Raw genomic sequence first — 14,286 nt, 5'->3', positions numbered from 1 at the left:
ATTCAAGTGCAATACATCATTTTATCACCTGATAAGTTAACACGAAAATTATCAGTAGCTTCAACTCATCATCTGAAGTAAGAATGGAACAAGAACAATCACGGTAGATGATGTTTATGATAATGATAAAACTTGTTCAATATTCTTAGTGTATCTTACACAATGATTTAAATTCTAATATTATTGTGCATTTTTGTTCAGTTGTTATCTTATTGCCAAATTTAAAATAATTATTGTTTGTCATTAAAAAAAAAAAAAAACAACAGCCACGTAGGAATTCCAGGTAATGGACGTGCAGATTCCACTGTTAAAGACAAATGTAATCGACCTCCCTTCGTCACTCGTGTTACTCCTTCTGACTTTATTGATTGTAAACAGTTTCTTCGAGCAAAGTGTCAAGGTTATTGGACGGCTCAGATGATAAACTCCCGTAAAAACTCTCCTCATGCAGAAAACTTCATCTTGAGGAAGTGGTCCTACATCGGTTGCGGTTAGGACATACCACAGTCACAAACGAGTAGCTCATATCAGGAGGATATATACCACTATGCGTACGATGCAACTGCCGCTTGACTGTGCACCACATACTTGTGGATTGTATATGTTATACAATCCTTGCGTCTTAAATTTAAATTACCCAGAAACATCATTCGAATCTTGGGCAATGATAATGAAATTTTAGACCGGATGTTTTATTTTTGCTTCGTATCGGTTTTATACATAAAATTTGATATTGTTGCGTTTAAATTTTGTTTCGAAAAAGTAGTTTTATTTTTATTTTTATTTTTACGGTTTTGTGTTGGTCTTTCATTTTGTTATCCGAGAAAGGAACCTTTACAACCTTCTCGGACTTCTTTAAATTCTGTTTATGTTTATACAGATTTTGTTAGTTTTTATTTTATACTTTTATGCTTCTGTTAAATAATTCTACCGTATTTTTAAGATTCTGATTCTGATATAAATTGCAAGTTTTTAATGATATTAGTTTTAAAATTTATTTCACTTTTAATATCTTAGTTTTTTTATTAATGTTTTTATGTTAGTTCTTAATCTTTTATTATCCGAGAAGGGATCCTTTACATCCCTCTCGGACTTTGTTAAATTCTGTTTATTTTTAGTTATATTTTACCTGTATAATTTGGAAGATTTTTGTTAAATTTTTTTAGGCTAGTTGTAGTTTTTATTTAAATTTTTTATGAAACCATTTTATACCCGACGATGATGATGCGAAAGCGTTTTTCGCCCTCCAAAATAAAAAGAATTATGTTTTAAGTAACTTTTATTTTTTATTTTGAAATTGTTGTGTAATTTCCAGTGGTTTTTTTTTAAATTTTATAACATGAATTTTGATAGTAAATTTTATTTTACAAATTTTTCACGTCACCAAAAAAGAAAAGGCCAGCAGAACGGCCAACTACGAAGAACATTTTCGTACTAAAAAAGAACAACTTGAAGGTCTACTAAACTTCAGAACTGAGTATAATTACTCATATAATGTACCTTTTAAATGGAAGAATTCGCGAAAGCGTTGGAAAAATCAGGTAACACAGCTGCTGGTCCGGATGAAATCCACTATAATATGATCAGGCAGCTGACTACCATTGCAAAGCGTAGATTATGAGAACTTTATAATAAAATATGGCGTGATGGAACGTACCCGCAACAGTGGAAAAAAGCTCATGTTGTTCCAGTACCAAAGAAAAATAAAAATTTAACAGACCTCAATAGCTATCGTCCTATTTATTTGACGTATTTGTTTGGACTCCGGGGCATGCTGGTATTACAGGTAATAAAATCGCAGACGAAGCTGCCAGAAAGGCAACAGTCTGCGATGATTTGGATGCATTTCCTGTAAGAGTGGCAGATGTTAAAAACCGTCTCATAATCATAGTAAAAAACAAGTGGAATGCTGAATGGAGAAGATTAAATACAAAATTAAACACAGTAAAATCTTCTCCTTATAAATGGAAAAGCGACTATAAGTTGCGGTGACCAGACTTAGAATCGGTCATACGCGATTAACAAATTTATATTTGTTAACCGGCGAAGTGAGACCAATGTGCGGTGTTTGTAATAAAACACTGACAATCAAGCATCTTATAGAAGAGTGTACCATATATGAGGACCTCAGAAAGAGGTTCCGTTTTAGAAATAATATTACTACTGATCTGGATAATGGAAATGAAGGAAATATAGTTGCATTTTTACACGCCAGTGGACTTCTTAAAAGTCTATAAAAATGAAAGTTTAAAGCTGTGACAAAAGAAACTCTAACCGGTAGTTTATATATATATATATATATATAAAGAAAAAATGGTGTTGATAAGTTTAATTTTAATTTCAAATGCATGCATATATATATATATATATATAAGGGAGTCTCGAAACGTGGCACGTATAGTGACGGGAGGTAGCCCTCTTTCCTCGGCCATTTTGGCTCACTTGCATTCAAGAGCAGTGAGTCGGGGTGTGTCCGTTGATGGCATGGGGGACCCTCAAGGGTGGATTGAGGGCGCGAGGCTGTGGGTGTACGCTGTGCATGCCTACAGCCTGTTTATAAGAAGGATTCAACTGCAATGGCACCCTGGCGCGACTGATATACTGCTCAACAGCGGATCTGGTCGCCCCGAGGGTGCTTAAACAAACTATAAATGAGACTCGTGGAAGAAAGAAAGAAAGAAATGGTATCGATAAGTTTAATTTTAATTTTAATTTAATGGTCTTTTGAGAACCTATCTCTCATTTTAATATTGGGGCCCTTTACACCCCATAAGTGTTTGTGACTGTCTTTGTCTTTATGTCTTAAATGTTTTGTGTAGTTTGTGCTTTTAAATAAAATGTAAGGGCCCTTTACACCCTTACATATGATGATCCAGATGGTGATAGTAGTTTCTTTTAAAGATTGTGACGAGGGCTAATGACCTTAGCAGTCGATGCCCATAATAAAAAAAAAAAAAAAAAAAAAAAAAAAATTAGTTTTCGGTTGCATTAAATAAGTATTTTTCTAACAAATGTGGTAATGTACTGACTTGATATTTAAAAAAAAACTTTTCTTTGCTTTAACTTATTTTACACCATCTTGTTCGAAATTAAATTCCCTATAAGTTTTATTTTAAGTTTATGTGTTTATTATCCGTATAACAAAGTTATTGCATGTCAAACGTAAAAAAAACAGGTTTTTTTTATCCTAATTTATTTCTCAAGAACATATTGCATATACGGTACGGTTCTGGTCAAATGCCATAAGAGGTCACTAATTTTTCCGAATAATCAACGTCCGAAAAAATTCAGTACGATCTCATTTTACCAGTGTAGCTGAAAACCGAGCGAAGAAATTTTTCGCTAGCCGTAACTCTGAAATAAAGCATTGTAGTACATATGTTTACATGAAACTTGCACAAAGTAAACAAAGTATTGTGATCGCGAAAAATTTCAGATTTCAACGGAAATATCCATTTGACATTCCCTGAATCCATTTTGACTAGTTTCGACGTGACGTATGCCACTGCGAATAAGTGTGTGTACGTACGTATGTTCTCACACAACTCAAAAACGATTAGCCGAAGTTCAAGATCCAATTTTTTTTTGGATTTTGGACTTCGGCTAATCGTTTTTCTTACCTGCAATAATTGTACAATTCCACCCGCGGAGTAATTCGTTGGATATGTAAACTGTATACATTAAGTAATTGCCGGATAACCAAATATTGTTAAGCACTTACTTATTTACTTTAAATTTACATTGAATTAATTATTACATTATGTTACAATATTTTCATACAATTAGTTAAGTTTACATTTTTAAATTAATATTAAATATGCTGTCTAGCAAGAACAGATGTAGAATTTAGTAATATTATTTCTTTAACATTTAAAAAAAGAGACAAATGCATACAATTCATAATTCTAATAATAGTTAAGACCAGTAGGTTTATTAAGAAATATGAAGGAAGAATATGACAAGAGATGTTTATATTTAAACAAGAGGACAAAGAAAGAAAACAAATGAATCTGAACAGTAATAAAAGGTGTATTACTGAAATTTACTTATATATTAAGCTTATTATTGAAAAGCTCTCAACGGCCCTCATTGAAAGCATTTCAACGATATATCATAAGTGGTACTTATTTTCATTGGTTCCACATTTATAGCCAAATGAAAATTTAATTAATAAAATATATGGTTCTTATAAGGATAAGGCACGTCGGTTCAAATCAGACTTCGTCTGTTACGATAAATAATAATTTAATAATAATAATAATAATAATAATAATAATAATAATAATAATAATAATAATAATAATAATATATATATATATATATGAAAAAATATCAGAAATTATTAATGAATTAAAATGTTATATATTTTTCATTAAAAAAATGTGTATATGTAATTTAATAGACGTACAAGGTGGTCATGTGATGTCCAAATCAGATTTTTTTATTATTCTTCTTATAAGTGAAATAGGTGAAGAAAGTCTGGTAGAACGTCATGGATACACTTTGTATATATTTCACCTCGTATACTCAGCTTAACCGTATTATAACAAAAAATTTATTTTCCAGTTGCAACATAACTGAAAATGTCGATGGTTTAGAATATCCTTCACTATCTGAAATTATTATAAATAATAATGTTTCAGAATGGGATACCAATTTATCTGATGTACCTGTTACAAGAACTACTTACTTTTGCAAAGATTCTTTGGTACGTATTTTTATCAATGAATTCTTTCATTTGTATAACTTAATTTTAATTTGTAAAAAAATAATCAAATACAATCTTAGAATTAACAACTAATTTCCTAATACATATTTCAAAAACAGAATTATAATTTAACCAACGCACGTAGTTGGAAACGATATAAATTTGTATAAATGGCTACACAGAGAGGCCAGTGGTATTAAAGTCTGGGGCTACCCAGACGGGAGATAGTGACAAGGCTCGACTTGAAGTCCGGAAGGCACTTTACGATGATGTGGATGATAGAAATCTGCCCCGTATGGTACACACGGGGCAGATTTCACCCATGGTGTCTGGTTTCAAGCCAGCCACCACCAAAACTGCCTCCAACTAGACTGTGTGGATAGCAGCAGCCACCTTTCGTTGCACGTCATCCAGCTTCATTCGGCATCTTTTGGTACTCATGCCCTATTCCATACTGGGGCAGCATACAAAACTGTTGAGGCGACCACGGAAGCTATCAACCTTTTCTTAGACTACCTAGGTCCCCTTATATTACCCACCGGGGTTTGGTCTAGTGGTCGACTCGTCATCACAAATCAACTGATTTCGAAGTCGAAAGTTCTAAGGTTTAAATCCTAGAAAAGGCAGTTACTTTTATACGGATTTTAATACTAGATCATGGATACCGGTGATCTTTTGTGGTTGTATTTAAATTAACCACTCACCTCAGGAACGGTCGACCTGAGACTGTACAAGATTTTCCATCTACATTCATACGTATCATCCTTATTCATCCTCTGAAGTAATACCTGACGGTGATTCCCAAAGGCTAAACAGAAAAAAAAAGAAATTTGTTGCTGGCCTTAACTACTACAACCTCTACCGTCTTTTCTACTTAAAATCTCCCTCTGAACCGTTTTTGTGTAGAATTTCAGGGGTTGCAATTCCAAGTTATCTTTATGGGATTTCTCTTCTGCCTAGTTGCACCTATTCTTTCTCCTCAAATCCTTTCGTGTTCTTTGCGATTCCTTCTGTTTTTCAACTCTTCATCTGACGTAATATATTATTCCTCGTCGTATTATCTATTCCATTTGTTATATTATTGCAAAACTTACTTTTTTAAATTGTTATAAAAATTGTATTTTTTATCAGAGGCGAAATTTCTTATTAGTTTACAGAAATAAACAGTTATTATTTCATTCCATTCTTTGCTGTTATGTAACTATAGGAAATTTTGTAATGCTTTTTTATTAAATAGAATTTGTCCGATCGAAATAACTCATTTAGAGGAAAAAAATGTCACTTGGACTTTTAAGTGGAAGTGGTGAAGGGGCTTATAATAAACATTAAAAAAATAATAAATTCCTTAGCGGTGGTGGTAAAGGGTTGATTTGGGAGGTAAAAAAGAGGGGGAAAAAATTATATTATTGCGATTTCCGGCGAAAGTTGACGTCAAAAAATTTGTAGTTATTTAAGAGAGAGAAAGAATACTTTCACCAAGTTTCGTCAAAATTAAATTATTTTTGCGGAAATGAAAAATAAAAAACGAAAAAAAAGAAAAGATTTTTCGAATTTTTTTCGGAGATATTGAGGTTATTTTAAAAAGTGACCTCTACAAAAGTTGTTATACATGATCTACAAATTTTGTATTGGAACATTTTTTTAACCCCCCCCCCCCCAAATCACCTTTCCACCACTTCTGCTCACGCATTTAATTTTTTAATTTTAATGTAAGTCCCTTTACCATTTCCACTTATAAAAGTCCAGGTAATAATTTTTTTTAAGTGTAATTAAGTTGGACTAAATAGTATTTAAACGATTTAGTTGTATATTTATTATTTAATACTTCATTTCATTTAAACTTTCTAAGATTAAGTCAAGTCATACTCGCACATTAGTAGTATATGAATCAGAGCCCACGGGGCTGGTCTAGTGTTTAACTCGTAATCGCAAATAAGCCGATTTTGAAGTCGAGAATTCTATAGTTCAAAGGCAGTTACTTTTATTCGGATTTGAATAATAGATCGTGAATTCCCGTATTTATTGGTGGTTGGGTTTCAATTAACCATACATCTCAGGAATGGTCGAACTGAGAATGTGCGACTACACTTCATTTACATACAACATATCATCTTCATTCATCCTCTGAAATAATATCTTACGGTGGTTCCGGAGGCTAAACAGAAAAAGAAATTATATGAGCCAGAAGTGTCAATTTTTTTGGGAATCTAGCCATTGGCAGACAAAGACAAGTCCTTGTTTGTGTATGTGATGACTCGAAGGATAAGCAACAACGATGCAGAGAAATTTCAGCCTCTTACAAATTATTCACGAAATAATACTATGTACGACGAATTTAGAATACTGCCTTAGGTACAGACTATTGATTTTACTTTTATTGTAATTATTTTTATTACTTTATTATAATTCAGTAATTTAATGTGTTATTATTTCTTAGTTTTATGAAGAACCATTTTTGATGCTTGAAACACAATTATTTTTAAATACTGATTACGAATACAAGACTTACACAGCTTACACACTTTACAATATGAATGGAAACCAATTTAAAACAGGTACGTAAAGTTAACATTACATACATTCGATTAATGTTATTTATTTTAATATACTTTTAAATAGCGTTGTTTATTTTTTTCCTTCTCCCCCGCGCTGGATCCGGCAGTTAAGAATTACACAGCCCAGGGGAGTGTCCTTTACTCTAACGGGCCTCCACGTCTCGGCCTGCCGGTCGGATCTCACTTTGCGCCCGCCTTAAACCCCGAGTAGGATCCACCAGGATCCACCGAGTATGCCATCCCTAGGTCACCACTCCGGGAGCCGGGACTCGGTCATTATGAGAATGCCTCTAACGGGGACACCCCGAGTGTGGCATCCCCGCCGGGTCGCGGTCTTTTTCGCTCGGGAATCGCCTCATCGCTACCGCGCACTCGTGCAAGCACGTGCGAACTGCAGCTCCGCAGAAGGCTGTCCCTCATCCCGGAGTCCTCCTGATCCTTCTCCTGAAGAACCCTTGCCACGAACCCTGCAGTGGTTTCAAAACTCTTGGGGCTCTGCAACTTGGTGGCGATGATGTTTTCCAAGCTGAGCGGGGTCCGGTAATCGCTGAGCAAGCTAGGCGGTAATCATCCCATTGCGGGCATCGGAACACAACGTGTTCTGGGGTATCCGGGTTGCCGTAGTAAGAGCAGTAGGAGTCGTTTGTCCTCTTCCTACCACACAAGTAGACGCGGAAGACCCCATAGCCGATCAGGAATTGCGGGAGCCAGTAGTACATCTCACAAAACCTCCGACTGGCCCGCGGCTTTATATCCGCGGTAAGGCTGTGCGTCCCGCTGCCATCGGTGGACGCATCCCACCTAGCTTGCCAATCTCGGAACAGAGCCGCATGTATGTCCCGCTTGGGAACTCCTCGGTGGCCCAACACTCGAGCCTCTGCCAGCTGCTGAAAAGGTGGCTGCCCCGTGATCACCAGCACTGAGGAATGTGTCTACCGACACATTGAGGGCTGTTTATTTATTATTTGGCTAACTATTATACATTTATCGGCTCAACTCTGATTTTGAAGAAGTTTGTAATATATCTTATTTGGTAGGTAAGTTATTTGTTACTATAGAAATTATTCTTGGGCAACGCCTTCCATCTCCGAGTTACGTCGCTCGTAAATTACATGGTACCTCCAACCAGATTTTCTTTATTTTGCACTATGCACGTGTAATATACATTATTTTTGGACTTCATGATTTGGTTTCAGTGAAATCAAATTAAGAATGAGATTAGATTCACATAAGTGTAAATTAAGTTAGGTTAAACTTAAGGTGTGGGATTTCGTAAATGTGCAATACACATTATTTACTCTGTAAATTCTTGTTTTAAGTGAAAGTTGAGTTTTATTAGGTTTAGATCAAGGTTACGGTTAGGTTAAATTGGTTTACAAATAATGTATAGATTTTACAGAAACTTAGTCATTTACCAGATGAAGCCACAAATCAAGAATTCTATGCGACTAAATCTTCATCAAATATAATCTTATTCTTAAATAAATTTAACTAAAAAATTTATTTAAAAATGTATCTTTTCAACACTGTCGACATGTTTAAAATTTTGTTTTCTGTTGACATTATTTACATCAATCTCTTCTTATATTTAAATTCTCTACAATTTATGTTTCAAAAAAATGTATGATTTATTGCTAATTTAACAACGTTATTGAACGTCAAAAGTAAAAAAAAAAGTGTTTTTGACCCTATTTTTGGCGTTTTACAAGAGATATCTTAGAAAATAAGAGAGATACAGTTCTGGGACCTATTTTAGTTGATTTCCCAGCTCAAAACCTAAAAGAAACAAATTAATCTGCCCATTAATTGGCCATCCCAGAATTTCAGAAAGCCTTAATTTACCCGGAGGAACTGAAACTCGGGCAAAATCTTTCACCCTGTATAACTGGCTAACGAAGCGTTTTTGGTCATATGTTTATATGAACCTTTTTCTTATTTTTAGCCTCTATAATTAGTTGTCAAAGTATTGCCCTATCCTCCTGAATCACTCTGTATATATATTTTTATTTCTTCTGGACACGATAAGTGTCATAATACAGCGCCAAAATGTTCCTTAAAAATAACTCGTCCCAAAACCTCGGTTGAGTTTGTTAATCGGAAAAATTGGACCGTGGGGTTGAAAATGGAGAGATTTTTCGAAAAAAAATATCACTATAACATTCTTGTTAAGTAAAATATCGAATTCGTTGAGAGTTCCTGCTATTCTTTGCACAAGGGTATAAAACGTATCTAACTAAAGATTTTGATATCACCAACCATTGGCCCAGGGGTTGGAAAAAATGGAGTTTCAAAGACCAAACAAAAAATCATACCTCACGTAATAGGCACAGTATCGAATCGGTTTAAAGTGATCGATAGTCGTCTAAACATTACCTAAAACGTTTATCTGTAACAATTTTCGATATGACCAATCTTTAAGGCAAGGGATGACCAAAATATTGCTGTAATTGTAAGAAGATGGGGTTTGTCGTATGCTAAACACGTGAAACATTTTATCACATGCAACCATTGTCGTATTGAGTAAATTTGAACTTTTTCTTAATTTGAGGTGGGCAATCTTTTTTGTCCCCTATTTAGCACCAGTGAAATCTACCTCCGCCTTTCGGCGTGCTGAAAGGGACTATTTTTTTTTTTGAAATCCCATTTTCGAAGTGCTATGTTAATTTAAAAGTATTTTCAGTATTATTTAGCTTATTGAAATAAATGTACAGCTGTTTTTAGCATAAACAAAAAAAACCGTTATTGAGATTGCTGTTATTTGGTTGGTTGATAACCTTTAATCTAAAAATACTTTATTTCGAAGAAAACGAGAGGAGGTTGGTTTATTATTAATTTAATCAGCTGAACTTGAGTAGATTTTTTCCTCAATTTGAATCGGTAAATTGTCACCTAAGGTTAAATATTAGTGAAAATATCTAATAATTTTCTTGACTTTTTTCTTTTGATTTATTATTGTTTTTACTTCTACAATAAAATAGTTACTTATTATTTATTATTTAATTTTTGAAAAGTTGGAAGCGTTAATGCCTAGAACCTTCCAAATTACACTGTTATTAAAATTATATTTCAGTAGTTTTTGTATTTATAACATTCGCTTTTTTGATAATAAATTTGATTAGTAATTTTTATCTGAGTGAAATTAATAATTTTTCTATTTACAAACATTACAGTATCTTCATTACTTGTTTTTCTAGACAAAACAACTATTCAAATGATATGTCGTAAATTTGTATTACCCTTTTGCGTTTAAAAATATTCCAGAGATCTCTCAAACTTAAATCTTAGTTTAAAATTTACTTAAAATCATTATTAGTTTCTTTTTTCTTTTATAGAAATTTATCTTTCTCTTCAATATAATATTTCTATGTCATCGTGCCTCCTATTCGCTATTTCTTTATCAGGTAATATTTAATATTATTTTTATTTTCTTAAGATTTTGAATCCAGTTTGCAGATTTTTTCAATGTTTACGTGAATTATAATTTTACGTTTTAGCCAGTCGATAAAACAGGTTAGTGACTGAATTTATTTTGGTTAATATAAAAATGAAAATACAGAGTGGTTCGTTTTAATCGCCTCAGGCGATTTTCTAGTAAACTACGCACAATACAAAAAATTACGTAAACAAAAGTTACTTAGATTGGAGAGAAACCTTGTTTTGACCTTGAACTTGATCGTTATTTCGCTGTTAAGACGATTTTTTCGAAATGAAATTACCTATTTTTGGCACCAATAATGAAAAAATCAGAAAATGTTACATTAGAATATGTAGTCGCACATATGACCTTTGACCCTTTTTGAAGATTATAGGCTAACCATGAGATATAGTGTAAAGTCATTTTATGCTCTTTCCCATAGTTTGCAAAATAAATGGCCTAGAATATGGATATTCCAGGAATATTGTATGACCTTCAAAAACGTGTAATTAGACGTTAAAAACCGTCTAACAAACATAGTAAGAAGCACGTGGAACACTGAATGGAGGAGTTTAAATACAAAATTAAACTCAGTTAAAACTTCTCCTTATAAATGGAAAAGCGACTTTAAGTTGACTCGCCGAGAACAAGTAGCGGTGACCAGACTTCGAATCGGTCATACCCGATTAACAAATTTATATATGTTAACCGGCGAAGTGAGACCAATGTGCGGTCTTTGTATTAAAACACTGACAATCAAGCATCTTATAGAAGAGTGTACCATATATGAGGACCTCAGAAAGAGGTTCCGTTTTAGAAATAATATTACTGCTGATCTGGATAATGGAAATGAAGGAAATATAGTTGCATTTTTACACGCCAGTGGACTTCTTAAAAGTCTATAAAAATGAAAGTTTAAAGCTGTGACAAAAGAAACTCTAAGCGGTAGCTTATATATATATAAATAAAGAAAAAATGGTATTGGTAGGTTACTTTTAATTTTAAATGTATGCATATACACATAAGGGAGTCTCGAAACGTGGCACTTATAGTGTCGGGAGGTAGTTCTCTTGCCTAGGCCGTTTTGGCTCACCTGCATTGAGTCGGGGTAGCTCAAGAGCAGTGAGTCGGGGTGTGTCCGATGATGGCATGGGGAACCCTCAAGGGTGGAGTGAGGGCGCGAGGCTGTGGGTGTACGCTGTGCATGCCTATAGCCTGTTTATGAGAAGGATTCAACTGCCACGGCACCCTGGCGCGACTGATATACTGCTCAACGGCGGTTCTGGTCACCCCGCTGGTGCTTAAACAAGCTATAAATGAGACTCGTAGAAGAAAGAAAGAAAGATATGGTAGGAAAAGTTTTAATTCTAATTTAATGGTCTTTTGGGAACCTATCTCAAATTTTAATATTGGGGCCCTTTACACCCCATAAGTGTTTGTGATTGTCCTTGTCTTTATGTCTTAAATGTTTTGTGTAGTTTGTACTTTTAAATAAAATGTAAGGGCCCTTTACACCCTAAAAATATGACGATCCACATGGTGATAGTAGTTTCTTTTAAAGATTGTGACGAGGGCTAATGACCTTAGCAGTCGATGCCCATAAACATTCACAAAAAAAAAAAAAAAAATTAATGTACGTTTACGAATCGTGCCGCTAGATAGCAGTACTTGATAGTACTAGGTAGCGTACAAAAACTTGATAATGTACTTGAAATAATAAAATTTAAAAGAAAATATAGTACTTGTTTTAATAGTAAATTTTTTAATGCAAATGAAAGTACTGAAGACGAAACAATGTTTTTAATTCCCATCACTTCTTAATAAAAAATGAAAGTATTAGTTTAAAAGATATTATATTTTTTTATTAAAAAATGAATAAATAAAACACAAATAAATTTGATTGGTAAAATCGAATTATAACTGCAATATACTTCAGCAATAACTGTAATATTACATCACGGATTTTCGAAACGTAAAGGTCATTATACTAGTTTTATTAAAAAAGTAAAAATATAGTATGAAGTGTATGATGACTATCAACAAAAAAATTCCTTTTTAATTATAAATCCATAGAATAACAGTCAGTAATTCATAAAAGAAATAAAATAAAAAAAATAAACTAACAAAACGCAGTGATATCCCAAAAAAATTACAAAAGAAATTGTAAACCGAATGATAAGAGAGTCTGGTAGATATCATTTCTTCTGTTCAAAAGCAAAAATTTTTGTAATCTAAATAAAACTGTTTTTAAAAAAACGATATTTATATCAAAAATGTTAAGACGCTACGTTTCTATTATCAAAATCTGTTATTATTTAGAATTTAAAAAAAAAAAGTACATGTTAAATATATGTAGTAGACAATCGATATATAAGATAAGATGTTTAAGCGTTTCACGTAATAAGCAAAAAGAGAGAAATTTGTCACAAAACTCTTAACAGCCCGATTTCATTTGTTAAGCAAAGATTAATCATAAGAATTATATTATTTCTGTAAACGTGATATGTAATACATATAAATGAAATCGGCCGGTAAGTTTTTAACAAATGTTTCTTTTATTTTGCTTATTTTATGGAACGCCTGAACATTTTTTTTATTATTGGATATCTATTGTCTATTACATATATTTATTATATATATTTTTTTTAAAGAAATTTCTAAATTATTAACAGATTTCGATAACAGAAATATAGTTAGTGTCTTACCTTTTTTGATATCAGTATCGTTTTTTTAAAAACAGTTTTATTTATATTACAGAAATTTTTGCTTTTGAACAGAAGAAATGATATCTACGAGACTCTCTTATCATGCGGTTTACAATTTCATTGTAATTTTGATTTACTTTTTTAATTTTTTTAGATTGATTTTATTTTTGTGAATGTATTTTTTTAAATTTCTTTTTATAAGTTTTATTTTACGTTTAATTTTTATTTTCTGTTTGTTTATTTGCTTTATTTTTTTTCGCATTTACAGGAAATCTTGTTACTGTGGTAAGAAAAGGAAAAACTACTTCTAAATGAAGTTATCTTTAAAATATGTATAATTTAATAGTTAAATTTAAGTATGAATAATTTTCCTAACGTCTGCTATTTTTATATAAATGATATTTTATAAATGTTAATGATCCTTAAAGTAAAAAAAAATAAATAATTTAAATTGGTTTAAATATAAAAATCCCACAATCACCTTGTAAAATTGAATAGTTGATTTCCCCCAAAAAAAAAATTAATTGCAAGATTTTAGACAGCAATCTAAAATAAAAAAAATATGTGAAATAAAGGAAAATGTTGGTTCTAAATATGAATAGATTTGTATTTGCTTCATAAACTGAAGTTTAATGCGTAACCTAAACAATTTAAGTTCCTCTTATTTATTACACAACTTATCCACAATTAAATAACTATGTATAAGTATTGATAAATTTTTTACATTTACTTATTAGAATTTATTTTTTTTTTACGTATTATGGCTAAATTCACATCGTAGGAACATGTTAAAATAATTTTTATAATGCAAATTTAACGACTAATTAATAAATTTATTGCATGTAAATTATTTGTTTGAATTTTCTTTTTGTTTAATGAAAGAATAAACAATATAATTGTTAT

At 32.3% G+C, this 14,286-nt stretch overlaps 1 protein-coding gene across 1 annotated transcript in view; it reads left to right on the top strand.

Moving 5' to 3' along the window:
• The window catches only part of LOC142332569 (uncharacterized), a 57,049-nt gene extending 42,763 nt beyond the window's left edge, over nucleotides 1-14,286 (top strand). The window contains exons 7-9 of the mRNA XM_075379058.1: nucleotides 4,644-4,708; nucleotides 7,146-7,263; nucleotides 13,652-14,286. Coding sequence (XP_075235173.1) covers nucleotides 4,644-4,708; nucleotides 7,146-7,263; nucleotides 13,652-13,698 — 230 coding nt within the window. The 3' untranslated portion in view covers nucleotides 13,699-14,286. The remainder of the gene's footprint in view (nucleotides 1-4,643; nucleotides 4,709-7,145; nucleotides 7,264-13,651) is intronic.

This window comes from Lycorma delicatula, chromosome 11, assembly GCF_047948215.1.
Source record: "Lycorma delicatula isolate Av1 chromosome 11, ASM4794821v1, whole genome shotgun sequence".
NCBI lineage: Eukaryota > Metazoa > Arthropoda > Insecta > Hemiptera > Fulgoridae > Lycorma > Lycorma delicatula.
The sequence above is the reverse complement of the archived record's forward strand: the minus strand, read 5'-3'. Positions and strand labels throughout refer to the sequence as shown.